The 27,820-nt window shown below is 41.6% G+C and overlaps 2 protein-coding genes across 4 annotated transcripts in view; one reads left to right on the forward strand and one right to left on the reverse strand.

Annotated features, from left to right (window-relative positions):
- GNPTG (N-acetylglucosamine-1-phosphate transferase subunit gamma) overlaps positions 1 to 12,814 on the reverse strand; it is a 37,427-nt gene extending 24,613 nt beyond the window's left edge. Inside the window, exons 1-7 of one of the 2 annotated variants that reach the window (XM_007439119.4) lie at positions 12,659 to 12,813; positions 12,528 to 12,579; positions 12,298 to 12,365; positions 12,107 to 12,161; positions 11,937 to 12,020; positions 8,952 to 9,045; positions 8,329 to 8,443 (exon numbers count right to left, since the gene is read on the reverse strand). In XM_007439119.4, the coding sequence (XP_007439181.1) occupies positions 8,329 to 8,443; positions 8,952 to 9,045; positions 11,937 to 12,020; positions 12,107 to 12,161; positions 12,298 to 12,365; positions 12,528 to 12,579; positions 12,659 to 12,731 (541 nt within the window). In that variant the 5' untranslated portion in view covers positions 12,732 to 12,813. Of the gene's footprint in view, positions 1 to 8,328; positions 8,444 to 8,951; positions 9,046 to 11,936; positions 12,021 to 12,106; positions 12,162 to 12,297; positions 12,366 to 12,527; positions 12,580 to 12,658 lie in introns of both variants that reach the window. The other variant, XM_007439121.3, reaches the window with a different exon arrangement.
- On the forward strand, positions 12,797 to 27,507 carry TSR3 (TSR3 ribosome maturation factor). Of its 2 annotated transcripts, none has more exons than XM_088151826.1 (6): positions 12,797 to 12,938; positions 13,016 to 13,244; positions 21,911 to 22,104; positions 22,542 to 22,709; positions 27,049 to 27,112; positions 27,195 to 27,340. In XM_088151826.1, the coding sequence occupies exons 1-6, from the start codon at positions 12,863 to 12,865 to the stop codon at positions 27,205 to 27,207; spliced, it is 744 nt and encodes a 247-aa protein (XP_088007952.1). In that variant the 5' UTR covers positions 12,797 to 12,862; the 3' UTR covers positions 27,208 to 27,340. The 2 variants fall into 2 exon arrangements, with proteins under 2 accessions (XP_088007952.1, XP_088007945.1); XM_088151819.1 differs by having other exon boundaries at positions 12,798 to 12,938; positions 27,190 to 27,507.
- Positions 27,508 to 27,820: the final 313 nt, after the last annotated feature.

Genomic DNA, 27,820 nt, shown 5'->3' on the forward strand with positions numbered 1-27,820 from the left:
AAACACCACAGAGAGGTTCAACTTCTGGTTCACTGGAAGCACTTCCCCAGGTCTCTCTGTGACTGGGTGGGCAAAAAACACGTCAATGCACTGTGCTTAATCAGGGACTTTTACAAAAGTTATCCAGATAAACCCAAATAATCATATCCTTATTGTATAATGGCACATGTATTTTCTATGTTTTCCTTTCCTATTTTCTGTCTTTCAGATCGACATTTCAACTGCCCTGACCTGATTCCTTTTTCCAGAGGGGCGGGATGTCAGAATCCTCACAATCAGCTAGCTTGTTTGCTTCGTTTCTGCCACTGTAGATGAAGGGGGGGGGGGGGGCGTCATACAGGGAAGGAGCCATTACAAGCAGATGGGCTCTTATTGGGTTCTCAAGAATCCTCAAGGTCATACAAACAGGTGATGGAGAAGAAAGCTGGCAAGGGGGGGGCAGTAAGAAATGGGTAAAAGTAACTTTCTGGCGTGTGCTGGTTAGTGTTAGCAACTCTTTGGACCTGTACACAAAAAATGAACTTTTCTTTGAACCTACATCGGTTTCACGGAGTTTCTTTCATTGGGAGCCGGAGGTGACAGATCGCTACAGAAGTAGCCAAGCACATTTTGAAGAAGTTAATTAATTAATCATCCACTTTAAACTAATAACTCTAAATCCTTCAGTCTGTACAATTTCTGATTGATCTCTGGTTTATAAAATATAGTAGTGGATGTAGGGAATTTAGGATGACTAAAAATAGAAACGAGAGTTGAACAAGGAGGAGCTTTTTAGCCATTTGCTGAGACTTTAACATTAGCACTCCAAAAAGGATTGCCATTGGCTTTAAACCTTTTAACAGTTTGATAGAAATAAGAAATTTTTAATACCCCAGTGGTATTCTTCTGGGGCCTCCATTTTAACCAATATTTTGGTTTCCACCTCTTCTAATAACCATAGATTTCATAAGTGGCAAGCCTCATAACAAAAAGGTAAATTTAGAATTCCAAACTGACCTTGAAATGTTTTTCAACCTATTGTATTTTTTTTTTTTACAAAGCTTTGAACTTTTCACAGGAAGTATAAAATTAATAATTTTGCCATTGTCTAAGATTTAACAAAGATAAATTAATTGGTAAAATTTGAAATAAAAACTGAGGGAGTAAAACAATCTTAGTGGCTGTGATTCTTCCAAGCCATCATACCTTGATATTACCTCATTTCCTGATTTTTATTTTAATAGCTTTTATTACAGGAGCAAAATTCAATTACCAAGCTGGGATAGGAGTTTTATTTTTGTTTTTGAAATAGTGACTCCCAAATACTGTATTTTTTGGCGATTTTTGGAATATCATTGAGTTTTAAAGGTTTATGGTGAAGTTTTGACTCAACTCTAGAACATAACAATTTGGATTTTGAAAAGTTTATGTTTAAGCCTGCCACAGCCTCAAATTTTACCAACTCCTCTTGTCTGCTAATATTAGAGCTATGTCATCCACATAGAGACTGATCTAATTTTCAGTTTAGTTGACTAAGAGGCTTCTGATAAGCTGGTTACATCTAATAGCTTGAGCTAGCGGTTCAAGCCAGTTTGGTGTATTGGTGAAGGCACCAGGCTAGAAGTCAGGAGACTGTGAGTTCTAGTCCTCTTTAGGTACAAAGCCAGCTGGGTAACCTTGGGCCAGTCACTCTCTCTCAGCCCTAGGAAGAAGGCAAAGGCAAACCGCTTCTGAAATCTTGCCAAGAAAACTGCAGGGACTTGTCCACACTGACTTGAAGGAACCACCAAAAAAAAAAAAAAAAAAGAGGTTCAATGGTAAGTGCAAATAACGAGGGAGATAGTGGGCATCCCTGCTTTGTACCCTGAGCGATGGCAAACGATTCAGTATTTCAGAGATTTATTTTGATTGTGCAAAAGATTTACCATATTGTTTAGGAATGTTAATGAATCCAGTTCCCATTTGGAGATGTTCCACCAGCATAATCTAGCAGAAGCATTGCAGTTGATCAAAGGCCTTCAAAATATCTAAGGTAAGAATTGCTAAGGGAATTTTACTGTATCTACTATAATGCAGGCAAGTCACAATGCAGTGAATTGGATCCACCATCTGTCTACCTTTAATAAGTTCTACCTATGAAGAAATTTAGTCTTGCCAAATAAGCTGTAAAAATTTTCAAATCTTGATTAAGCAAAGCTTTAGGATGATAAGATGTCGTCAGTTCTTTTTTTGGCTTAAGAAGCAGGGTCAGTCTAAAGTGTGTCAATGATTCTGAAATTGAGCTCCCCCTTAAGATAGAGTTAAAAATAACCAATTTTGAAATTAAGATATCTCCCAGTTTTTTATAAAACAAGTCTATAAAGCCATTTGGGCCAGGTGATTTATTACTCCTCAAAGGTGAGATGACATCATTTATCTCGTTTTGTGAAAGGGGAGTTTAACTCATCCCTGTGATTGCCTTGGTAAGTGGTAAGATGTCACAGCCTCTTAAATAATTACTAATGTCCTTATTATTCATGGGTCTGCAGTATATAGAATAAAAATTAACAAAAGAATTACAAGTTTCTTGTCTACTAGTTATTCTAGTGCCACTAACATCACTAATTTAAAAAATATATATTTGTTAATCCAACCCCTCCCAGAGTAGTTTTCATGGCATCCCAAATAATTGCCCTACAGGTGTCACTTGAACTGATAGTATTGTGAGATGGCATTTTTAATTCTCTCAACTATATCAGGTTTATCTGAGTGGATTTAATCTCCACATTTGTAAATCCATTCTGAAACAGACTGGAAAGAAAGAGATAATGCAGCATGATCAGATAGGCCAATAGACCCAATATTAGCTGAAATTATTGAATTTCTTTTAAAAAATTCAAAGTCAGTTAATAATAAGTTCTACAGTATGTCTTGAGTTTGGGGGAGTAATATGTATATCTCTAGCTGCTGGATTATTTTTCCTCCAGATATCTATTAGGGAAAATTGAGAAAAAGTTTCATTGATGATTTATGCTTTTGTCTGCAGGGTATATTTTGAGCTTATTTTTATCTAACCTGACCTCTGTAACACAATTAAAGTCTCCACCAATAACAATATAACTATCACTAAATTTTGATAATTTAGAGAAGATAGAATATAGACATTTATGTGGGCCTTGATTAGAGCAAAGTTAGGCCTTGTTATGATAAATACCTTTCACAAACATGAATGGACCATTGTAGTTTTTCTTGACTTTAACATTTTGCAGGTTGACGGTGTTAGTTAAAATTAAAGTGACTTCCCTAGCCTTAGGAAATCTTCTAGCTATGAACTGCTGACCAAATGTTGGATGGAAAAATTTATCCTTTTTATTTATGCCCCAGTTATGTGTTTCTTGTAAAAAGAGTAACAGTGGGGTTTTCTCTAAGGATTGCTTTAAGTACTGTCTTATTTTTGATTGGGTCTCCCATACCCTTAATATTGTATGAGCAGGCCTTAAACTTTGCCTCACTTTGCATCAGTAGTTAATCCTTTCATTCTATTCCCTTAAATCAGTCCTTCTCAAACATTTTGGCCTCAGGACCCCTTCACATTCTTAAAAATGATTGAGGACCCCAAAGAGCTTTGGTTTATGTGGGTTATACCTATTGATATTTACTGTATTAGAAATTAAAACTGAGTAATTTTAAAATATTTATTTATTTGACCTTGCGGGGCCCCTGAAAGGATCTCAGGGACCGCCAGGGGTCCCCAGATCACACTTTGAGAATCAGTGTCTAAATGAATTACACTCAGATAACTGATCTGCTGTGAAAGACTACATATTTATCTTATTGAGTTAGGATCTCTAGCTCTCCATGTTTATTTTCTGCCTTGTGCTAGAAACATCTGAGGATCTGAGTAGCACCACCTCCTGCCCTCACTACTGTCATTTCCTGTAAAACTATGAGTCCTTTCCTGGCTTAGCAGGAAGCAGGCCCCATTTCCCATCACACCTGACTCTAGGTCAGCCCAAAATAAAGCTGAAACCATTCGTAGAATGTATTACTGGGATGTTACTGGGGCAGTGTGGGCTGGCTTCTCCTGATAAAATATGCTTGTCAAGTCCACAATGTCCAAAACCCAATTCAGAAGCATTCTCACGCAACCAGGCTTGGTTCAGAAAAATACTTCTTTATTAAGTGGTACATGTAGCTTGCAAACAGAACATTGCTAAAACTAAAGCCCCGGGTAAACTTCCCTCTACTTATCCCCCCTCCCCTTATTGCCTGGCATCTCGATTCCTCTTCACCTGGTGTTTACCTCTCTCCTTCCTCCCCCTCCTCCCCGAGCTCCTTCCTGGCTCTTTGGGCCCCAGCTGCCTTGCCGGCAATCAGGCCAGTCTAAATTGCCCATATATGGTTAAGCACTATGCCACCACCCGTTACTACTCCTATTACAACCTTTAACTGCAATTCCCCCCTCCTTAGTTACAATTGGCAGAAACAAATCAATCCAACTCGTCTGTGCTCCTGCTCTCTGAAGATGCCGGTCACAGATGCTGGTGAAACGTTAGGAAACAAAACTTCCAGAACACGGCCACACAGCCCGGAAGACCCACACCAGCCATAGTAATCCGGCCGTGAAAGCCTTCGACAATCCAATCCAAATCCCATCGAATGCAATACAATGTAAAACAACAATAGTAGGGTGATGCAGGTTCTGACAATGCTGTCATGAAGTAAGTGAAGTTAAGTGAATGGAGAGGTGGTATAGCTACGACTCACAGAAATACTGTACAGGTAGCCCTCATTTAGTGACTGCTTCAGACAGTGTCCATTCAGTTAAAATGGAGATGAAAAAGTAACTTTGCAACCAATGCCTGCATTTACAACCTTCACAGTATCTCTCTCTCAGTCACATGTTTGCCATTACAGTCAGTCAGTATACCTTGTCCTGTGCCTGACCCATTTTTTTTCTTCCCCCTCTGGCAGAGCGGAGAGATTGCCTAAACAAGCTATCTCTTCCTGAGCTGCTTTTCTCTGCACCACAGCACTTCCCTAAAAAGTTGACAAGACCCTAATCAGTTTCACACTAAGGGCTTTTATTTGTCTCCTAAGCCCCTGTGGCCAGCTCTAGGCAAACAGTTGGCACTAGTGCATTCCTTTCAATGTGTATTCCCCACTGTGTGCCTGCTTACTCGCTTGTCATCCCTTCCTCTCCAACAAAGGTAAATACAAACATCAACTCTCTTCTTGCTAATTATCCCAGCACCAGGGTGAGCATTACAAAGGGCAGGAGAGTGGGGGAAAAGGGCTATAAGATTTGCCCATTTACCCAACTTCCTTGTGAGCCGAGTTCCAGAAACCTTTCCCACCATTTGGGCTCACCTGACTGTTTGAAGTCGTATCCTTCCATTGCTGTAAAGCAAAGGAAAGCTGAAGTAAAATCATTAAGCTTAGTTGCAGTCACACAATTTTCATTTAGTGACCACTTCATTTAATGACTGAATCACTAGTCCCAATTGTGGTTGCTAAACAAGGACAACTTGTATTTATCTCTCAAGGATTTCAGTGAAATATTTGGCTCATAAGGATATGAACCACTATCAGAAGGGTTTCACAGTCCAGTTAGGCTACCAACTGGTGCACCAGCTGGAATTATGAATCTAGGAGGACTTCTAAGTTGAAGTCTTACTCCTTCAGAGAGAGGGTGATCTTGTCCAAAGCAGTAACTGAGACTGTCAAGCCAAGAAATTTTTGGACAAAAAGTAACTCCATCTTGCTGAGATTCAGCCTAAGGTTGTTTTTGCCCATCCATATCATTGGGTCAGGATTTCTACAGCAACTCCCGTCCAGCCTGGTTGGTGATATATAATTATCATCAGCATGCTGATGATACCCCAGCATGAGAGACTGGGAAAGCTGCAAGTGAGTCAGCTGAATGTTTATCTCAGAAAAGGTAACTCAACCCAGATAGCGAGTGTTCTGGGGAAAAGAGACTCTGCCTTAATTAACACACTATAATTGAGGCTGAGAAATTTATATTCAGTTCGGTATTGAGCCCAAGCTAGAATTAAAGAGACTTTACAGAAATTTGTGTTGTTCTTGCTTCTTTGGTCTTGGCAGCTACACAACCCTGACACTCACCCCAAATTGACAAATAACCCTTTCCAGTATTTCATATAGAAGTTAAAGAATAAGGAGAGAATCAAACCCTGAGGCACCCCCAGTGGAGTAATTATGGACTCAAATGGTTATTTCCCATTACTATGGACTGAAACTGTCCACTGAGGTAAGAACAGAACTACCGTAGAACAGTGCCTCTGACTTCCAACCCCTGAGGGCGATATAGTAAGATATTGCTGCCAATAGATCAAACAGGGCCAAGACTGATGCATTCCTACTCTTGAGGTCCCAAAGAAATTCATCCACCAAAGGAACCAATGCTGCTTCTGTCTCATGCCTTGGCCTGAGCCCAGACAGGAAGTGATCCAGCTAAACTCATCTAGGAACCTTTGTAGTTGATCCCCTATTACTTTCTCTAGCACTTTCTGAAGAAAGAAAATTTGATAATGGGCAATGGTCAAGTATAGCCAGGTCCAGACATGGGTTCTTTAATAGAGAGAACACCATTAGCTCTTTCAAGGCAGATGACACTACATCATCATTCACAGGAGGAGCTAGGAGGGGTATGCAACGAGCCCATGTGGGACAGGCCTCATATTATGAGGATCCTATCCACTTCCTCAGCCTCTACAAATTTCACATAACATTGCATGATGTTACCTCATTTAAAGAAATCATTCTTTTCTATGCATACTGTGTAGACATCTTGAAGGCAGATACATCTATAAGCCACAGCCATGTCTTTCTCACTCACAGAATATGAGAAGACTGTCTATAGGTTTATCAGGCAGAACTATTCCTCACAAAATAGGACTTCTAAACGACCACACTTGCATGAACCACCCAATCAATGAAGACAAAAGTCCAAAAGTGGACCCTGTGGGCATCAACTACAAGGGTATGTGGCTGGTGAGGGTCACTACTCTAACTCCATCTTATTCTACGCTGGGACGGTAGTCTTTTTCAGCAGTCGAGGGGAAGCACATAAACTCTGAATTATGTTGAATGTTCCATTCTAAAAAAAGTACAATCTGGATAAAAAAGATCTGGGAGACCTGGGCAGCAAAAAAGATAACTCAGTCTGTGCTTGCTATTATACAAGATAATTACTAAAATAATTTTTGTTATTGTCAGTAAAAGTTTCTGTATTGTTTGCCACTGATAATCATTATTACTAGTATTACCTCTGTTAGTAAACAGTAAGTTACACATAAAGCACTTTTTGGCCATCATCACTATCACTATTATTAGCACCTCATTGTCCAGGCACCTTTATTATGAACACTTAGAGCGAGTCATTAACACTCAAGTAATCACAGATTCTGGAAGAAATTATCACCGAGCAATAGCAAAAAAGTTTTGATTTGACTCATTTTAATTCTGCAGCTTAAAAGTGTCCATGAAAAGAAAAGAAAAAAAATAACAGCAACTCATCTTAGTGGGCCCAAGTTGGTTGGAGCCATAAAAAGTACTACCCTAATGTCTTTCATTGGAAGCTCTGTTCCCATTTGATTATGGAAGGAAGTGAGAAAAGGGAAACTGTTGCACCAGAGGAAGCACCTCTTCTGTTGATAACCAAGTGATCCAAGGGGAGAAGAACATTCTATGACTGGTCAAGCTTTCCAGTGCTTTCAGCCCAGTAGCACTTAGGGCAGCAACAAGCTAGGGAACGTCAATGATTGACCTAAAGGGGCAATTAAGACACACCAAACCCTAACCCTAATCATGTCAAAGGAATGCTACTGCCAGAGTCTTCAGAGGCCACATTAAAGCAGAATCTAACCAATCTGGAGCCATCTTTGTTTTATTTTCATTTTCCTGAGTTTGAGCTATTATAAAAAAAATTATAGCTCTCAGTTGTCTTTTATTTAGGTTAACCACAGTCAGAAGCATTCCTCACAGGGCCTGGTTTCCAGACCCTTCAAATGGGCTCTGACCAGGACAACCAATCAATCTTCACCCTTTTCTGGTGAAAAGGGGCAACTTTAGGTGCCAGCAAGATCTATAGATTTGCAAGTGTTGCTGGGTTAGTTGCCATCAGCTTAGCAGGGCCATTGGACTTGTTAGTTAGAAAACTGCACATCAAAAACCAAGAGTAATTTACAGAAACCCTTAGTTCTTGGGATCATGACATAGCAAGACGTCTTTGGGAATAAAAAAATAGTTTGATATAATGGGCTTATTGAACACATATGGTGTAAAGATTGGAGTATAAGTTGTATCATTTCAGTTTTTAACCCAAAGAAGGAATTATTGTCTTACCTAAAAGAGAATGTGGGTGGCAAACAAGTGGAGTTTCAAATGTAAGAGAATAAACACAAGTGCTTGGTTCAGATACTCGAGCCAATCTATTGTTTTTTCCACATACAAGAAGTACCTGTAAAGCAGAGATTTGAGACAATAAACAGAATTCTTAAATTTATTTCCCTAAATCACAGACCAGTAAAAACAAACCTAATTAATATAAGGTGGGTAAATCTGCTCAATGAACTTACAATATTTGACAGATAAAGAAAAAAGCTCTATGTATCACATCTGGGCTGTTTGAAACTATTCAGCAATGAATAATGTATTCATATCCTACATAAATAGAATTTATCTAAATAAACTATCAAAAGTAATTTTTATTGCAACAGGAAGTTAAGTGCTGAACTAAGAGCAGGCAGACTCAGACTCTAGTCCATGCTCAGATGGGTAACTTTGGGCCAGTAACTCACTCAGCCCAACCTACCCCACAAGATTGTTGTTAAAGGAAAAAATAGCAGGAGGGAGCACTATGTATGCTGACTTAAACTCCTTGTAAAAGGCAGGATATACATCTAATCAATGAATAATCTAGAATGGTAAGTTATATGTTGGCTTCTTTATTATGTCCAATTCTTTACCTTTGTCTCTCTATTTTTTGTTTCACAAGAATCTCCATCTCTCATCCACATACCAACAAAAGTGTTGTTTTCAATTTCCCATTCATTCCAGATTCTAGGAAATAATAATAATAAACTTCTGAGATATTTCAAAGAATGCCAGTGGCAGCTGCAGTTTGATTTCAAGCCTGGTTTTAGAACAGTCTGCTTAGGTCACCCTATTCCAAGAGATGAATCAAGATTAAGCCCTTGCTTATTCTTCTGGATCTCTCAAGCAGCTTTTGGTACCAAAAACTAAAGTAACATTTTAGCAGTGTTAAGGTTTATTTCCATTCATAGAGGTTGATTTTAGAAGGTAAGGGATCTGTGGAATTAAAGAGTCTTGCAATGTTTTATCTTATATCTGCAGGAAACTGTAGCATTAATCCAAGAATTTGAAGGGAAGTGCACCAATATGCAGTTGACATTTAATGCTATTCCTTTTCATCTATTTGAAATCAAGCTGTGGAAATACTGAATTTAGGGGTGAAATCACAATGGGCCAAATTGACCTGCAACTTAGATTTCCTTGATTAAACCTCCACCCAGTTCACAATGGGTGCAGAACCCAATTGGCAGATGTCCAACATCTTCTCATTGTTACAAAAATTAGCAATACTCTTTTCACTGTGCAAAGAGCTTCATGTGAAGTCCTTGAAAATAGATAGTTCTCCTGAAGAGAGAAAGAATGGCAGGCAAAAACTGCTCCTGCAAGCCAGACCTCCTGCCCAACCCTTCACAACTGAACAAAATAGGCCCATTACACCAACAATCCTTTTATAAAGATCCTAGAATTGTTGTGTTCTATTTATACTTGCTTTTATTGCTTCTAAACTCCTTTGAAGGATTATTATCCTGAAAGACAATATATAAATAATTGCAATACAGTAAATATGCTGTCAAACCATAGGTAAATATAATGCTGTATTTACCTGAAAGGAATAGTTGTCCCCCCGACTTCAAACAGTCAATATTTAAAATGGGGTGGTAGATTAGCTAATTTAATCTTCCTTTACAGGGATATTATATTAAATCCAGGGTGTTTTTTTTTCAAGTAAATATGGCAGTTATGCTCTTTTTAAAAGCAGAGTAAGGACCTGTTTTGAACTAACTGCTGAAATGTGGCTCTGAAATTTTTTGTCAGATGGGAGGCATTTGGAACAGCTTTTGATGGCAAGGCAAAAAAATGTTTATTTTCCAATGCTGAAGGCAAGCAATTTTGCCCATTTACAGAAATGAAATAGTTTCTATTCTTTTGCCTTCCAGCTCTGTGTAAGGGAGAAGCCAAGCCTATTCCAGAAATTATTGTCAATGTAGCAGGCATCATTTCTGCAGGAAACCAAAGGAAGAAAATGTTTGGGAATGCAAAGTAATATAAAAAAACATTCCAGAAGCAAGCTTCCTGCCAAAAGAACCAGAGCACAAATTGCTGAGATTAGTTGCTTTCACTGTGCAAAGGGACGTTACATATAAAAAAAATTTCCAAAGTGTATGGAACAGAAAAATCTGCCACGGAAATTCTAGCCTGTCTTCCTAAATTTCACAATTCCATCCATTCCAACTCTATGTATCTGAACCTGAGGCTACTCCTGCCAGCTATCAGAAGGAAGTTACTTCTAGTGGAGAGAAACAGAAGATATGGCTCAACATATGGTTTCTTTTGAAATTAACATTAACTAGTTACACAGCTAGACCCAATCCTTAGATGCAGTTCAACCATAGCAGCTCCTGTGAATTCAGATATTCAATTATATTTCCAGAAATGATGTGTAATTGTAGTGACTCTGGCATCAATTTTTAGCTATCAGTCTCACATCTGATGAAATCCCTGTTACAGCAGTCAAATCAGCTAATTCAGTGAGGAAGCTACCAAGCCTTCAACAGACTTTCCAAAGAAATACAAAACTCTGCAAATTCCTAGCTAAAGAACTTTGCCTTTACTGAATTTTGTTGTTATTTCAAGTTAATTTCTCAGATCTTTGAAGATTATTTTGACTGCTGTTTCTAACTTCTAGAATATTAATCCTAATAGATATGCCATCCAGCATATAACTAGCTAGCTTTGTTAAAAGCTGCTTTGTTTATGATGCGCCACAATGTTTGGAGTGGGACTCAATTTCCACTTCCTGCAAGAACAACAACCAAAAAAATCACCCACCTCCTGTCTGTAATTTTATTTATTTTTTTCTAGGTGATACCGTTAACAGAGACAAATTTAATTTTCATCCAGTTCTGTTTTAAAACACTGTCTTTAGTCCTGGCACCATTTTCTCAACTCTTCTTTGACTTTTTCCACATACTCTCCCCTTTGTAGCCGCAGCCACATTTGCAAAAACTGAAAGCTTTCTTCCAGCCACATTTCCCACACACACACCCTTATTTTTGGTAGTTGGGTACATCACACAATAAAATCACAGCTTGTAGGCACCTCATAAATTTCAGCCCTAAAAATGATTGACTTTAGAAAACCAAAAGTGGCAGACCTTTTCTCTGAAGTGATACAACTTAATCCAGATATGCTTTAATTAAATCAGATGAGCTCCAGATGCCTCAGTAAGCATTGAGTACTTATTTGGTAATTTACAAAGTAACGTATCAACCAGCAGCTTTAATTTCTCCTCTTTAGGTAAAGCATACATGCCCATATTTATTCTTAAGAGAAAAAAGAGATTGCCATTGACTAGCCTTGTTCATTCTTAAAACTATCCCCATATCTCAGCATCACTACAACACCAAAGCTTTTTTTAACATGTAACAAATATACATAAGATGAAACTGTAGAACATGCTTAGGCAGTGTAGAAATTAAGGTATTATTCTGTATCATTTCCATGTATTTTACAACATGTACATGTTTAGAATGCAATTCTCTAATACTTGTCTTAAACTGGGAATTTTTGACCTTGGAACATCACTTTAAACAGACAACAGCAAAGAGAAGTGGGACTATGGATCTGGATCTTCTTACCCAAGAATTCCACTGTAGGCATTCCATCGGAAAGTTTGCTCATGTTGGGTGACGTTATAGAATGGACAGAACTCATATTTGTACCTAAAATTTCAAAATAAGTCAGAGACTTATGTCCAGTTTTTAGAAGAAAGTGTTTTTTAAAATTCATATCTAATTAAATGACTTACATAGATTCCACGTAACCAAAGCACTTGCCTGCCAGCCTAAAAAGATGTACAGGACCTAGAAACCAAAGAATTTGAAAAGCTATCAGGGATTCCACAAGACACTTGGTCCAAAACGTGTGGGGTCTTTCTCTGAAATGACATCCCGTGGTTGGGAGACTCTGCAGTTTCGGACCTCATCCTGCCCAGCTCACCTGAGATCGGGGAGGGGGTCGCTTTGGGTTGGAGCCGGTTGGAAGGAGGCAGGAACGGGTTGTTCAGCCTTGCCGGAGGAAAAAAAAGGAGGGACAGAAAGACAAGCCTTCAGAACCGCGCTCGGCGCCCGTCGCCGCGGAGCACAAGGAACCGAGCGCGACTCTGCCCAAGTCCGCAGGCCGAGAGCGGCGCCCGTCGGAGGAGCCGCGTTGCCCGCTATCCGCCTCACCCGAAGCTGTTGGGCTCCTCCACGACTTTCATCTTCCCGGCAGCAGCAGGTCCTGGAAGACAGAAGAGAGACACGGGCAGCTACAGCGGTGGCGCCGAGAGGGGGCCCGGGGAGGGTCTCCGTCTCCTCACCTCCCGTCAGGAGCAGCAACAGGAGCCGGAGCAGGAGCCTCAAGCTCTCTTCCGCAGGGGCCCAAGCCACCATCTTCGCGCCTCCCGACGGCCCGGAATCGGCGCCGGGTTCTCTTCCGGAGCCTCTCCCTGCGATTAGCCAGCGAGGGGGCGGGGGCCATATTGGCTCGACCCGGAAGCGGAAACATCGGAGATTCTTTCGGGATGGGTAGGGGACGGCGGCGGCCGAGACGCTCGGCCGGGGAGAGACCCCTGGAGACGTTCGTGGAGGCGCTGGACGGTGAGAGCAGGCCGGCCGGGCGGCGTGCGGGCCTACTTGCTTTCCCCGCTCCCTGACGCTCCTCCTTTTCTCCGCAGCCTCTTTGGAGGGCGGCGGCGGCGAAGAAGAGGCGGCAGCAGCCGCGGCCGGAACGCGCCCACGCTGGTGCCCACTGGCCATGTGGGATCTGGGCCACTGTGACCCGCGGCGTTGCACGGGGCGGCGGCTGGCGCGGAAGGGGCTGGTGCGCACGCTCCGCCTGGGGCAGCGCTTCGGGGGCCTCGTCCTGAGCCCCGCCGCCGTGCGCTTCCTCTCCCCCGCTGACAGGTGAGCGCGCGGCCGCGGCCCGGCGCTTCCCCACGTTCTCCCCGTCTCCGGCCGGCGCGGCCGTGGCGTCCGATCTCCTGCGCTTCCAGCGGCGCGGAGAGGGAGAAGGTGGCGCTGGGCGTGCTCCTGTCCTCTCCCCCGCCCCGCCACTTGTCTGGCTTCTGTGGCTCTGCGAGCCCCTTCCCCAGACGAGAAGCAGTGCCGCAGCGCATCACCCCTGAGGGTCCCAGTTTGCCGATTTCGTGACCTAGGGCTTTCAGCTACTCAGCGTTCCCACAAGTAGCTGAGCGTGCTCGCCGAGTATGCTGCTTAAAATAATTTTTCTGGTCCGCTTTGTTTATACGGCGTGTCAGAAACAGCGCCTTTGAAATATATATTTTGTAGGGCGGTGTAGTACTTTGGCTTTGAAAGCGAAATGGCGCTTACTGTCTGTAAATTCTGAAGGCAGCCCTGCCTTTTCTTTTGCCCCTGTCCCAGTCCTACACAGCTGCAGGAAGAGCTGCCTTTGGTTTGAGGATCTGCAGACAGGTACTACATTCCCATATCCAGAGTGCTGTAAAGTTCTAATACTTTGTTGTTTGTTTATCTAATTTAGTTTAATGGAAGGAAAGGAAATGGTGAATGTGAAAAAAAAGGCCTGGTTACAGGTTACAGGCCTGGTTACATGGAAGTCCATGCTGAAACATTTTGTCTTTCGACCCGTTTGTTCCTTCTGAATAGGTAGAGTCTCCAAATACATTGCCTCTCTAAAGGAGGATAAACTCCTGTTGGGTATATAAGAGTCTAAATTGTGGAGGGACAATTTAAAATGCCCAGTCTTTTCTAGTTTGAAATCTGCCCTGGGCCAACATGAGTGTTTGGGCTTCAGCTTTTTTTCTTTTTTATTGAACATTAAAGAAGATGTATAAACAAACAGAAGACAAGAAGAAGAAATACAAATGAATGAACAAGATATTTAAATATGTCATGGAGGTTATAATTTTCCAGTATAACATAATTATTTTTAAATAATGTATTATATTGCTTTAACAGACTAAGAATTGCTATAAGAATCATGAAATCAAGAACTATGGTTAACACAGTATAAATGATGGAATAAAATTGTAGACTATAGTAAACTCAATCCATATTAGTAGAAATCTGCTTTGCTTCAGATATTCTGTGAAATTAAAATACAATTTTAAAATAAGTTATCCTAGACATTGAATCGTTCCCACAACTTAGTTAGCTGATCTTCTATTGAGGGGATCAAATTATCTTTCCAGTAAAAAGCATGTAATATCCTTGCAACAGTTAGCATATACAAAGCTAGTTCAGTATATTTTGAAGGGATATATGGTTTAGTAAAATTTAATAATATTGCAGTTGAAATGATTTTTAAGATTTGTTTTGTTCTAGTATAGATAATTTTCCAGAATTGTTGCGCTTTATAACATTGCCACAAAATATGAGGAAAAAATCCAAACTGTTCATTATATTTCCAGCAATGTTTAGGAAATGAACTGTCCATTTTAGTAGTCAGAATCAATGGTAAAACTTACCAATGTTCCCTAAGTATAATATTTGGAGTAAATGTAACATTCTTCTACTAAAATTCCCATTGTTGCATCTCTATTACTGCATTCAAATTCTGCATCAATTTCGATTCTGAATTTATTGTTTCGATTCTGAATCATACTTCACTGGCAATGTATAGATATGGTTGCAAAGTTTGTATTACAAGATTTTCAAATTCAGGTCTCTTAGGATTCCCTTGTTTCTTTTAGCACCACACTACTTATTGAAAATACTGAAACCAATCAGATAGGCTAGATCATTGTGAAGTAAGGATCTTAACAGACTTTGTGTTATTAACAATTGAATCTGGCAATGTAAGCAATTTTTTTACTTTCCACTGAGTGAATTTCTTAGTGCTTTTCTTTTCATAAAAATAAACATTTAATAGTGTAGCAAGAGGGGAGAAATCTGAGCTTATTCTTTTTCTGTATTTATCTCAGACATTTAGTATATTACATGATCTCTTAAAAATTGTTTAGGTTTGTATCAACCCAAACATATTTACACAGACCAATTGAAAGTCATGACCCTTCGGTAAAGGTAGCCAGGCCTTAAGGAGATACAATCCATGTTAAGCAAGTAGGATGATAATACAGTTTCAAGCTCAGAACCACCAGTCCAATTCACTCTTGAATCCTGTAAAATCTTGAATTTACTCCTTGGTCTTTTATTGGACCATATGTAGTTCATTATTTGTTTATGCCAGTCACTTAATACCTTCTTTTCAATATTAGAATTGTTTAAAAAAGAAAGTTGAGTCTTGACAAAGTATTCAATTTTACAGCAGCAATTTTTCCTACCCAAGGCTAGGCATGCCTCGTCAGCAGCGGGAGCAAGAAGATGGCAAAGGTCAGCTGGGGTGGCAGAGTGCAGGGCAGCAGGGGTCTCAGAGTACAGGGTGGCGAGAGCATCTGGGACTGGGCTGGGGTGGCTGCGGCTTCCCAGGGTGTGGCAAGCAGCCGCAGAGCTGTGTGGTTCTGGTGCTGCTTGCCACCCTGTAAGGCAGGGTGCAGGGCAGCCAAAAGGGCAGAGATGTTGGGGGAGATAGGCAGGTGGGGGGAGTTAGAGGCAGTCCCTACCTTACTGAGGCTCAGGGCTGGGAGGGACCAAGCCCGTAATGACTTGGATTGGGATGGATCCTCAGCTAACGACCAGCGGAATTCGCTTAACAACTGCAACAGGGAGTGCTGGGATTGCCGTCGCTAAGTGATGCAGTGATGTAACATCTCACTTTATGACCACATCACTTAGTGATGGAAATTCTGGTCCCAATTGTGGTCGTAAGTTGAGGACTACCTGTACTAATATCCAGGGGCAAGTAACTCCACATTAATAATATTTTTAGCTGTACAGTTGTCTTAAAAAGCAGTTTATACAAGGCAGATTGTCCTCTGAGTTTTTTAAAAGAAAGGAAAAAATCAGAATGACAGGGAAAAAATCCTTACTGTGTTAACCAAATTAACTGTCCTTTTCAGTAGCTATCCTTGTAAGTAAAATGAAAACAATGAACCTTTAGATGATTTAAAAAAACAGATATCCAAAAGTAGTGTAGGAAAGTGTTCATGAAGCAAACCATAACAATCAGGCATTTCTTTCTCTTCTAACATAGCAGCATTTGGACACATGAATTAAGTATTATCTTCAGTTGATGAAAACATTTCATTTTGGCTTATGCTCCCAATTTTTTTTTTTTTTTTTTAACGATGGCAGAGAAAATGCCTGTGTAGTGTGGGCTCCGTGGTTTTTGGATGGTTTTGTTGGTGTGGAGGTATGTTGTTTCGTTTGGTGGCATCAGTTCTTACCTGGACTTTTTTGACCCACTTTAGTGGAGCACTGGGCTGCCCTGGGCTGAGCCACAGGCTGGATCATCTGGAACACTCATGCCAGGCTCCTTTCTGGCCATTGGATGAGGAAGCAGAGCTGCACGTGTCCTTCACTCCTGCAGACTGCCAGCTGCAGCGGGAGCTCTGTAAGGGCCATTTTGGTGAAGGTTGGCCGGGCGGAGTTCACTGCTGTTTCGCTACCCCTGTGGGGCAGTGTGGCTGATGGTTGGGCTAACGGCGACAGAGGCACAATTCTGGACAAGGTTGCAGGGAACTTTGACAGTGGCCAGGAATGCATTTTGCCATCCAGTGGCTGGAGACTGGGCAGCTTCTTATTTTGTGGCGAGGGTGGTGACAAGAGTCCTTCGTTTGGATGGCAGCAGTGCCCAGCTGCATATTGGCAGTGCTTTGGCTTCCACCGGCAGTTGCAGCGGAACATGTGATTGTCCTGCACCAGGGACTACCAGCAATGTGGTGTGGCACTTTTAGGGTCTCCTTATCAAAGGGCCTCCCAGGACTCCTCTCAAGACTTTTGGGACTACTCCATTTCCCCTTTTGGGGCAGCAGGAAATTGTGATTGGTGGTGGCCAAGTTGGAGTGGGTAGCAGCAGAGGAGGGCTGGTGCCTGAAGGCTGCCATGGATCTTCTCTCCCTTCTGTGAAAGCCATCTTGTCTTCTTCCTGCTGGAGTTTCAAAAAGGACAGTGTGGTGACCATTTTGTGGTCAGTTTAAATCTTTTGCACAGACTCCACCTTCCAGATTGTCCAATGCGGACTGGCAATGTTGTGTTTGGGTGGTGGTGGGATTTTCCCTGGTAGGAGAGTAATTGTCCTCCCCGGGTGAGAGCCAGTTAGGGGGAATTGGTGGTGTGATGTATATGGAATGGAAGGTGGCCCTTGACCAGTCTGGTGAAAGTGGTTGGTGGGGGCATGAAATCTGTTGTAAAGGTTGGTGGTGCTGTGGATTTCCCTTTAGCACTGAGAGCAAAGGGTGAAGTGCCCCAGGGGACTCAATTACCCCTCAATTACCCCTATATGGATGTAGGAAGGATATGTGGGGATCCCCTGTTCTGGGAGCCAGTGGGTATGGAATTGGGAGTATTGGGGCCTTGGGGGAAGTTGGGGCAGGTCTGAATATTATGGTGGTAATGGATATGGGAAGGTATGGTGGGAGACCAGAGGCAGGCCATTTTCAGGGAACGTGGGCCTGGTGCTTTGTACCAGTACCACGTTCTAGCCCCTGGAACTCAACCCCATTTCCTGACAGCAGGCCTTTAGGATCCCTGGCTTTTGACTGTTGCTGCTAAACACCAGGTCAGCCTATAATAAAGCCTCCTGTGATTTGATCACAGATGAGAGGGCTGACCTGGCGTGTATTATGAGACCTGGCTGGGTCTGGAGCAGGGTATCCCCTCTCAGAAATGTGTCCAGATGGGTTTCAGGTGTGGCATCAGCTGAGACCCCAGGGCAGGGGAGGGGGTGTGGCGGTTGTCATTCAGGAGTCTCTTACAGCTTTCAGGAGCACTGCTCCACAGGTTGCTGGATGCGAGTACCTGTCCTTAAGTTGGGCTCTAGGGATCAGTTGGGACTGTTGCCACTGTACTGCCTCCCTGCTGCATAGTAACCTCTCTGCCTGAGCTCCTTGACTCTGCCTCGGGGTTGGCAGTGGAATTCCCCAGGCGTATGGTTCTGGGGGATTTAAATCTGCCTTCTCTGGGAGTGGGATCTGAGATGGCTCAGGACTTCATAGCCACAATGGGCCTACCCCAGGTCATTCAGGGTCCAACATGGGACAGTGGTCACACATCTGATCTGGTTTTCCTATTGGAGCAGAAGCAACATGATGTGAAGTTGGAGGAGCTCTCTGTAGCTCTCCTGTTATGGTCAGACCATGCCCTGGTTGCTATGAGATTTGTTGGCGCTGCCCCCTGCCGCAGGAAGGTAGGACCTATTAGATTGATCTGCCCCTGGCAAGTAATGGACCCTGATGAGTTCCAGAGGGAACTGGGGATTACTCCTGGTGATCTGCTCCACGGTCTGGCTAAGGCCTTGGTCGTCACTTGGAATGAGAGAGCGGCTGAGGCTTTGCATTGGATTGCGCCCATGCGACCTCTCCTCTCTGGTTGATTCTGTCACTCTCCATGGTTTATGGAAGAGCTGAGGGAGATGAAATGGGAGAAGTGATGTCCAGAGCACCGCTGGAGGTTGATGAGGGATGAACTCGATCAAAGACAGGTGAGAGCCGCTATTAAGGCATACCTAGTGGTGGTAAGGGTGATGAAGCAACAATACTTCTCCATCCTTACTGTGCCCACGGATAGCCACCTGGCAGCCTTGTTAAGGGTGACTCGAGCCCTCCTGGGAAGAAGGACTCAGAAGTTCACCTATAGGGCTGTGCGGAAGAATTTGCGGAGCATCCGTCAGACAAAATCACTCAAATTCATTCCCAGTTAAGACAATAGATTTGGTACAGGTCCAGTGGAGATGCCTGGGGCACAGTCTTGCCCAGTTATTTAGGAACAGTTTGAATCTGTTGGACCTGAAAAAATGGATAGAGTCCTTATGACTGTGAGCTCAGCCACCTGCTCCTTAGATCCATGCCCCTCCTGGCTAGTTAAAGTTGCCGGCGGGGGGGGGGAGGTTGTGTGGTTGGGTTCTAGTGGTGGTTAATTCATCCTTGAGAGAGGGGGTTGTTAAGCTTAAGCTCCTTAAGGAGGCTTTAGTCCACCTCTTTCTCAAGAAGCCATCACTGGATCCCACCATATTGGACAATTTTTGTCCAGTATCTAGCCTCTTTTTTGGGAAGGTTGTGGAGAAGGTTGTTGTGCAACAGCGTCAGCGGGCCCTGGATGAAGCAGATTATTTGGACCCCTTTCAGTCAGGATTCAGGCCTGGGCAAGGGACAGAAACGCACTGATCATGCTTTTGGATGATCTCTGGTGTGAGTTGGACGGGGTAGTGCATCTGTCCTTGGTCTCCTTGTCCTCTCGGTGGCCTTCGATACTCTTGACCAAGATTTCTTTCTGGATTGGCTCTGTGGGTTGAGAGTGGGTAGCACAGTATTGGGCTTGTTATTTTCCTTCCTATGGGGCCAGTACCAGTCTGTTGATTGGGAGTGAGAGGTTCCACATGGGCTGTTGCAGGATTCGGTATTCTCTCTGCTCCTGTTTAACATCTACATGAAGCCGCTGGGTGAGAGATAATTTGCCCAATTTTACATGTCTGCCCCTGGCGAATTAAGCGATGCTGTTGATGTCTTGTCCCAGTGCCTGGAGGCTGTGAGGGTCTGGATGGGGAACAACAGGCTTTAACTGAACCCTGACAAGGCTGAGTGGCTCTGGGTTTTTGGGCCTTCTGGATCTGGGACTTTACCATCTTTGGTTCTGGATGGGGTGGCACTACCTCAGACAGACCAAGTGCCCAATCTGGGGTCCTTCTAGGCTCATGACTCCTGCTTGAGGAGCAGGTGGCAATCATGGCTAAGAGGGCCTTTGCACAGCTTTGTGTTGTGTGCCAGTTGCACCCTTTCCTGGACCATGAGGCTCTGCTCACAGACACTCATGCCCTGGTCACCTCCAGAGTGGATTGCTGTAATGCATTCTACATGGGGCTTCCCTTGAAGAGTATCTAGAAGCTTCAACCAGTGCAGAATGCCGCTGTGTGGACGGTAATGTGTGTCTCTAATTTGGCACATATCATACCTCTGTTCTGTGAGCTGCATTGGCTGCTAGTCTGCTTCTGAGTGCAATTCAAGGTACTCATTTTGACCTTTAAAGCCCTACATGGCACAGGTCCAGGTTATTTGAGGGACTGCCTCTTCCCGGTTGCATCTACCCGTCCCATCAAGTCCAGCAGGTAGGGTATGTTGCGGGTCCCGTCTGCTAAAGAGTTCCATCTGACAGGACCCAGACGACGTGCCTTTTCTGCTGTGGCTCCCACCCTCTGGAACAACATCCCCCCTGAGGTGAGGTTAGCCCCATTCCTGTTAGCTTTTCAGAAGGCCCTGAAAATGTGGTTCTTCCAGCAACCTTGGGGATCCCATGGGGAGCTTGTTCAATGGTTGTATTCTGTTTAGATGGATGTTCTCCTGCAATCTTACTTTTATTTATTTTTTCTGAAGTGTTTTAATAGTTGTGACATTGTTTTAATTATTGGTTGTATGCCGCCCAGAGTCATGTTCAGGGAGATGGGCGACCATATAAATGTGTTTAATAATTAAATAAATTAATGCATTAGTAAAATAAGCTGTCCTCCCAAACATAGAAAACCAACAATCCCAATAAGATAGTTTTCAGTGAAGGTTTAGGAAAAAACAGTTCAAATATTCAGAAGAGATAAGTACAAGTAGTCTTCACTTAACAACCATTCATTTAGTGACCGTTCACAGTTATGATGGAGCTAAAAAGCTACTTACGATTGGTCCTTGCACTTACGACTGTTGCAGTGCCTCCCCAGTGGTCATGTGATCGCGATCTGGGTGCTTGGCAACCAGCTCGCACTTAGACAGTTGCAGCATCCCGGGGTCATGTGATCACCATTTGCGTCTTTCCCAGCCGACTTTCAGCAAGCAAAATCAATGGGAAACTTTGTGATTTGTGTAATGACCATGTGATTCACTTAGCAACAGCAGTGATTTGTTTAACAACTGCTGCACAAAATGTTGTAAAGTCACATGATGCCTCACTTAATGACTGCCCCATTTAACAACAAATTTTCCAGTCCCTGTTGTGTTCGTTAAGCAAGGACTACCTGTAAATAAAGAAACTGCTTAAATTAAAACCTGAAAATTCAGTGTAGGAAGCTCTAATTGACTTATTTTGCACTGTAGATTATAGATAGCTTCGGAGTTTACCCCTAGGGACAGCCACCAGAGGAAAATTGCTCTTCTCCCGGATTTTTGGAAAGTAACTGCTAAGAATACATCCTTCTGCAGTTAAGAGGGAAATGAATAGGATAGTCTCTGTGGTCTTAAAAGCTGCTGATTCCTAGGGAGCCCACCTCTTTTCTCCAGCTTTAGCTTTTTCTCATTTGTGGTATTTGTATTCAAAGTATCTTACAGTTCCAGACTTTCTGAATTGTTTATGTACATATGAACAGGATCCAGACATTAGTGTTACCAGTTAAAAAATCTTTGGATTTTTATAGTGTTGCTTTCATGGAGTAAGAACTATGATGGTAGCTTTGGCAACCCTTTTTTTCCTCTGCTAGTCTGCAGAATTGGATCTGATTTCCTGATAAGGCAGCAAAGCAGAAGTATCACATCTTAATACTGCTGCTGTATTTTCAGGGAGGTTGTGGCCCAGAATGGAGTTGCAGTGATTGATTGCTCTTGGGCAAAGCTGGACAAGACACCATTTAGCAAGATGAAGGGAAATCATCTCCGGCTGCTGCCCTACTTGATAGCTGCAAATCCAGTAAATTATGGACGGCCATGCAAACTTACCTGTGTGGAAGCTTTTGCTGCTACCTTCTGCATTGTAGGTGAGCTGAAACAAAGAACATTCTTTGGATGCCTTACCTTACAAATTAGAAGAAGTATACACGTATCTGCCTGTAGCTGGCTGTCATGTTAGGATGAAAAAAATTGTGCTCTGCTGAAATTGATTGATTGATTGATTGATTGCATTTATTTATTACTGACCCCCTTCCAAAATTCTTGTTACTTTACAAATATAAAGAACAAAATAATATAGTAAAATACATTATTTTATAATATTTATAAAATATTAAATCTAAATACATAGAATACAAAAACACAATTATTAAGCCTGGGTCAAAAAAATAAAATCTCAAATTCAAAAGCTTAATAAATAAGGTTATTTTAACAGTGTAGACTGAGAAGTATCTCTCATCAATTAGATATGCAGATTGCCTTTTAAAGTGTTTTAAAATTGCTGAAATTATTTTCCTTATTTTAGGATTCTCTGATCTTGCCACAATTCTTTTGCAAAAATTTAAATGGGGAAAAGTGTTTCTTGATCTGAACAGAGATCTCCTAGAGAAATATGCAGCATGTAGCTGTGAAGAGGAAGTGTTAAGAGTTGAGAATGAATTTCTGGACCATGCTCAAGAAAAAGATGAAACAGGTAGGACATCACCAAGTTTTCTGCTCCTTTGAGGAAAAGAGATGGAACTGTATGTAACTTGCAGATTGGTGACACTATGACCCAAATTTCAAAAGAAACTAAATGTTTGGGTCAAAGTAGGTGGATGAAAAAATCATTTAATGATAGGTTAACATTTCCAGAAATGTTGATGTAATGAGGAAAAAATAAGGAATCTTTTCTCCATAATCCATGAGAAGTGGTCACAGTGGTGAATAAAGCAATGGAAGTTATCTCTTGAGAAGCTATTCTCAAAAGATTCCTCAGTGGTATCAAGCAGCCGTAATACATTTCATTAAAACTGAATAAATACTCCCAAATACATGAAGCAAAAACTCCTTAAATACCCTAACAAAATTTAACAAATTACAGTACTAAAGGGTTAGGATACTAAATATCTAAATATACTAAAGATCTAATGTATATGTTAAACTTACAATCACAGGTTTACAAAAAATACTGCATAATTATATCATCAGTTTTTTTTAAAAAAAAGCCCTAATGATACCACTGTATTACTATAAAATATCATAACATCTATGTCAAAGAACATACTGTTTAGTCCTTTGATTGGTGGAAAATCTTGCCTTTTCCAGAATGAACAAGCTCAGACATTTCCAAAAACCAACCCTTAATATCTGGAATAATACCACTTTTCCAGTTTCTCAATATAATTCTTTTAGCCATCCCCTATGCCTGGCACAACCATAATTCCTCATAGATCTGGAATATCTTGGAGAGATGATCATTCAGCTTCTGCCCTCCAGTGAAGGAAAACTCACCATTTATGTAGCAGCCTGTTCCACTGGCTGGCAGCTGATATAATCAGAAGGTTTGTTGCCAGTATTCCTGAAAATTCCAGAAATTTCCCAATGACCTTTTAATAATAAAAAACTTTTCCCAAAGGATCATGAGGAGCATATGAAAGCATAACCTTTTACGACTGTAACTGCAACCCCTCAGGATCTGCAGGTATGGCCAGTACAGAATTGTGTACCAAAACTTGAATTGAACTAATTGATTGATTATGTGCCATCAAGTCATTTTTGACTCCTAGCGACTACATAGATAGTTTTTCTCCATGATGATTTATCCCTAACCTGGTTTTTCAAGTCTCCCAACAGTGTACTCATCATCACTGTAACTGAGTCCATCCACCTTGCTGCTGGTCATCCTCTTCTCTTTCCTTCCATCTTTCCCAGCATTAGAGCCTTTTCCAGAGAGCTGAGTCTTTGCATAATGCATCTGAAATAGGATAGTTTGAGCCTGGTCATTTGTGCCTTGAGTGAGAACTGTGGGTTGATTTGTTCAGTGATCCATCACTTTGTTTTCTTGACTATCCACGGTATTCTCAAGAGTCTTCTCCAAAACCAAGTTCAAAAGCGTCAATACTCTTCCCATCCTGTTTCTTTAAAGTCCAGCTTTCATTTCCATAGAGTGTCACAGGGAATACCATGGCTTGCAGAATTCTGATCTTTGTACTGTAGGTATAGTCACATCACAGTATTTGAATATCTTTTCTAAGGCCTTCATGGCTGCTCTACCAAGTGCTAGTCTGTGGCGTATTTCTTGACTGCTTGTTCCTTACCTTTCCTTGACCCTCAAAGGCAGAAGTTATCTATTACTTCAATGTCTTCATTGTCAATTGTAAGGCTGGTGGTTCTACTTGTTGTCATTAGTTTGGTCTTCTTTATACTTAATTTTAGTCCCATTTTTTCATTGTGCTCTTTGACTTTTAGTACTAGGGCTTGCAGATCCTTTGCATTTTCGGCTAACAATGTCATGTCATCAGCATAGCACAGATTATTGATGTTTCCTCCTCCAATTTTAAAATGACACTCATCTTCTTCCAGTCCAACTTCCCTTAATTCAGCATATAGGTTGAATAAATAAGGGGAGAGTATGCAGTCTTGTCGCACTCCTTTGCCAACCTGAAGCCATTCTGTTTCACCATGTTCTGTCCGTACTGTGGCTTCCTGACCTGTATATAAGTTTCTCATGAGGACAATGAGATGTTCTGGGATTCCCATTTTTCTGAGCGTTTTCCACAGCTAGACGTGATCAACACAAAGGCTTTTCTATAATTAATGTAGCACATATTGACTTATTTTTGGTATTCTTTGGCTTTCTCATTATCCAGCGTGCATCAGCAATAATGTCTTGTGTTCCTTGGTCTTTTCTAAAGCCAGCTTGAACATCTGGCATCTCTTTCCAAATAGGGCTCTTATCTGCATTGGATGATTATTTTGCTGGCAGGTGAAATTAAGGATATTGTACGATAGTTTGCACACTTTAACAAAGTCTCCTTTTTTGGTACTGGAATGTAGATTGACCTCTTCCAATTGGTTGGCCACTGTGTCATTCTCCAGATTTGCTGGCATAGCTTGGTTAGAACCTTAACTGATTCTTTTTCTGTTGCTTGGCATATTTCAGTGGGTATTCCATCAGCTCCTGTGGCCTTCCAGTTTGGTAATGATTGGAGTGTTAATCTAACCTCATCTTCTAGTACTAGAGGTTCTTGTAAGTAAGGAATATATTCTAAGGTATCTTGAATGTTGACATCTTTACTGTATAGTGTTTCAGTATACTCCTTCATCTTTGATCTCCTTTGAATTGGTTACTATCTGTCCCTTGGTGTCCTTTAGCATAGCAATTCGAGGTTGGATCCTCCTTCTGAGTTCAGAGATCTTTTGAAAGATTTTCCTTGTTTTTCCATGTCCGTTTCCATCTCCAATGTTTTTACAGATGTCTTTGTAATACTGCTTCTTGTCTCTTCTAACAGCTTTCTGAAACCCTTTGTTGAGTTTCTTTCTGAGATTTTTGTCTTTCTTGGTTTTGGCTTCTGTTCTCTTCTTGGCAATTTCCGGAGTTTGTTCTAATATCCAGTTTGCTTTCTTCTCTTTCTTCATTTTTGGCAGTCTCTTCTCACATTCATCCTTAACAACCTCTTTAAGTTCATTCCCTAATTCCTCTGGTTCTTTGTCAGTGAGGTTTAGGACTTCAAGTGATTCCTGATGTTCTCCTTGAAAATGGTTGGTATATGTTCAAAATCGTATCGTGGAAATTGACTGGCTTTCTTTTTCTTCTTTAGCTTAACTTGGAGCAGTTTGTGATCTATTCCACAGTCAGCACCTGGCCATGTCTTTGATCTTATAATTGAGCTCCTCCACCTCCTTTTTAGCAATAATATAGTCAGTTTGATTTCTATATGCTCCATGTGGTGGTATCCATGTATAGAGGTGCCATTTTGATTGTTTGAAGACATTCCATGTCCCTACTCTAAATCAGTCTTTCCAGCTTTGGATTTTCTTTTCCTGTATGGCAGCATCAGCAACCAAATGTCCTGAAGGCTTTAATCTAGCCATGTCATAAACACCTTTAGTTCTCTGAAAGATCCTCAGCTCCTTCTCTTCCTCAGTAGCATGTTGTCAAGTTCGACCTGATGGGCCCATCATCCAGCATATCATCAATCATTTTATGTTTTCTGTCCATGTGATTTTCTTGGTAAAAATATAGGAGTGGTTTATCATTGTCTTCTCTTGTGCAGTATGAATTGATGCCTTGGTCATTGTCATTAAAGTGATCATCTGCCTCCAGCATCTTCCTAAAACGCTGCTGCCCAATATAGGTGCCTGCTTGCTTTAGTGGGCAGCTGAGATGACTTTCATGCCTTGGATGACTCTGCTGGGAATATATACTCTTGGTGTACGTTCCCAATGTTCTTTACTCATCCCTCCCAGAAACACCCCCAACCCACCTACCCCCACCACCACGATGAGGCAGCACAGCAGGATGGGGGTAGAAGGGACTGAATTGAACTAGGACCATTTTAATTGTTGTATTCTGTGGACCTATAATGTGACTCAACTCATTTAAAGATAGTTCTGTTAAGTGCTATTAAATCCTTGCACATAGTTCAGTCTCATTTACTTATATCTCATTTCAGTTCAATTTGAAATATATTCCAGTTAGGGCCAATAGATTTTTTTTTTCAGTTGTTACACAAATGTTGGGGAATTCATCAGCTACAGGTTTCCAGCCCTGCCTTAAAGGTCATATGAACACCCCACCCTTTCATCCCTAGCAAAGCTAATGCAGGAAAACGCAGATTGTCTCCTGAAAGTTGCTTGGTAAATACTTCCTCGCTCCTCCAGAGTAGCTGGTGGCTTATCATTTGTTTGCCAGGACAATAAAGAAAAATGGAGTTGTAGGGTCCTATGGATTTAATTTGTAATTTAAATTAATACTTGCTAACCTACTTTTCTGATAGGTCAATGGGTGGGAACTTTTAGTTTAACAGTCTTTATGTTTTTTCCCCCAGACCCTTTTGATGTTGATTCAGGAAAGGAATTTTCTGTACTCAACAGGCCTTGCAGAGCCACAGAGTAAGTCTTCTAAGGGGATCAGTAAGTCTCTGGGGATCATTACTGGGTTATAGAGTAACCCTGATCTTCATTTGTAGAGCAGCTGCTGCAGATGAGAGTTCCTCTGATGAGGTGACCGAGAACAGTGACAGCAGCAGCGGTGAGGAGGACATGAACGCATCCTGTGCCGGAACCAGTAAGTCAGCTGTACGGAGGCAAGAAAGCATTCTGAAAGGAAAGGAGTATCACTGAATTCAGTAACAGGGTTTTGCTCAGAACTAGGATAGAACTTCAAATCACATTCTTCCAGTTTGAAATACTGCAGTCAACCAGTTGGTATTGTCCATCAACTGAGCTGCTTGATGAACTTCACTCATACTCTGCTTATCAAATAGATTTTACTACTGCAATATCCATATCCTTGTCTTATTTTTTTACTTAGCATCTCAACTAATTATTACTCTGAGAATTGTTTTGAAATGATGGAAGAAAAATTAGAAACGTTTTCCTCATATCTGGCATCATTACTTTCAGTTGTTTAATTCTTAATATGTTGTGGATGGATAGTTGATAATAAATGCTCTAAACCAGAAAGTACAGTGAAAACAGGCTCCTCATTGTGTTTGAAGAGGCAAATATGTATACTTTGTGAGTCAAAATAAGACCAATTATCTAGTATGTGTTCAGCACCCAGTAGTTGCCTAGTCCCTGAGAATTTAAAAGGAAGCA

Source organism: Python bivittatus, unplaced genomic scaffold (assembly GCF_059951505.1).
Source record: "Python bivittatus isolate LINGU-HERP-01145 unplaced genomic scaffold, Pbiv_v1 ctg000030_np1212, whole genome shotgun sequence".
In the NCBI taxonomy this organism is placed as follows: Eukaryota; Metazoa; Chordata; class Lepidosauria; order Squamata; family Pythonidae; genus Python; species Python bivittatus.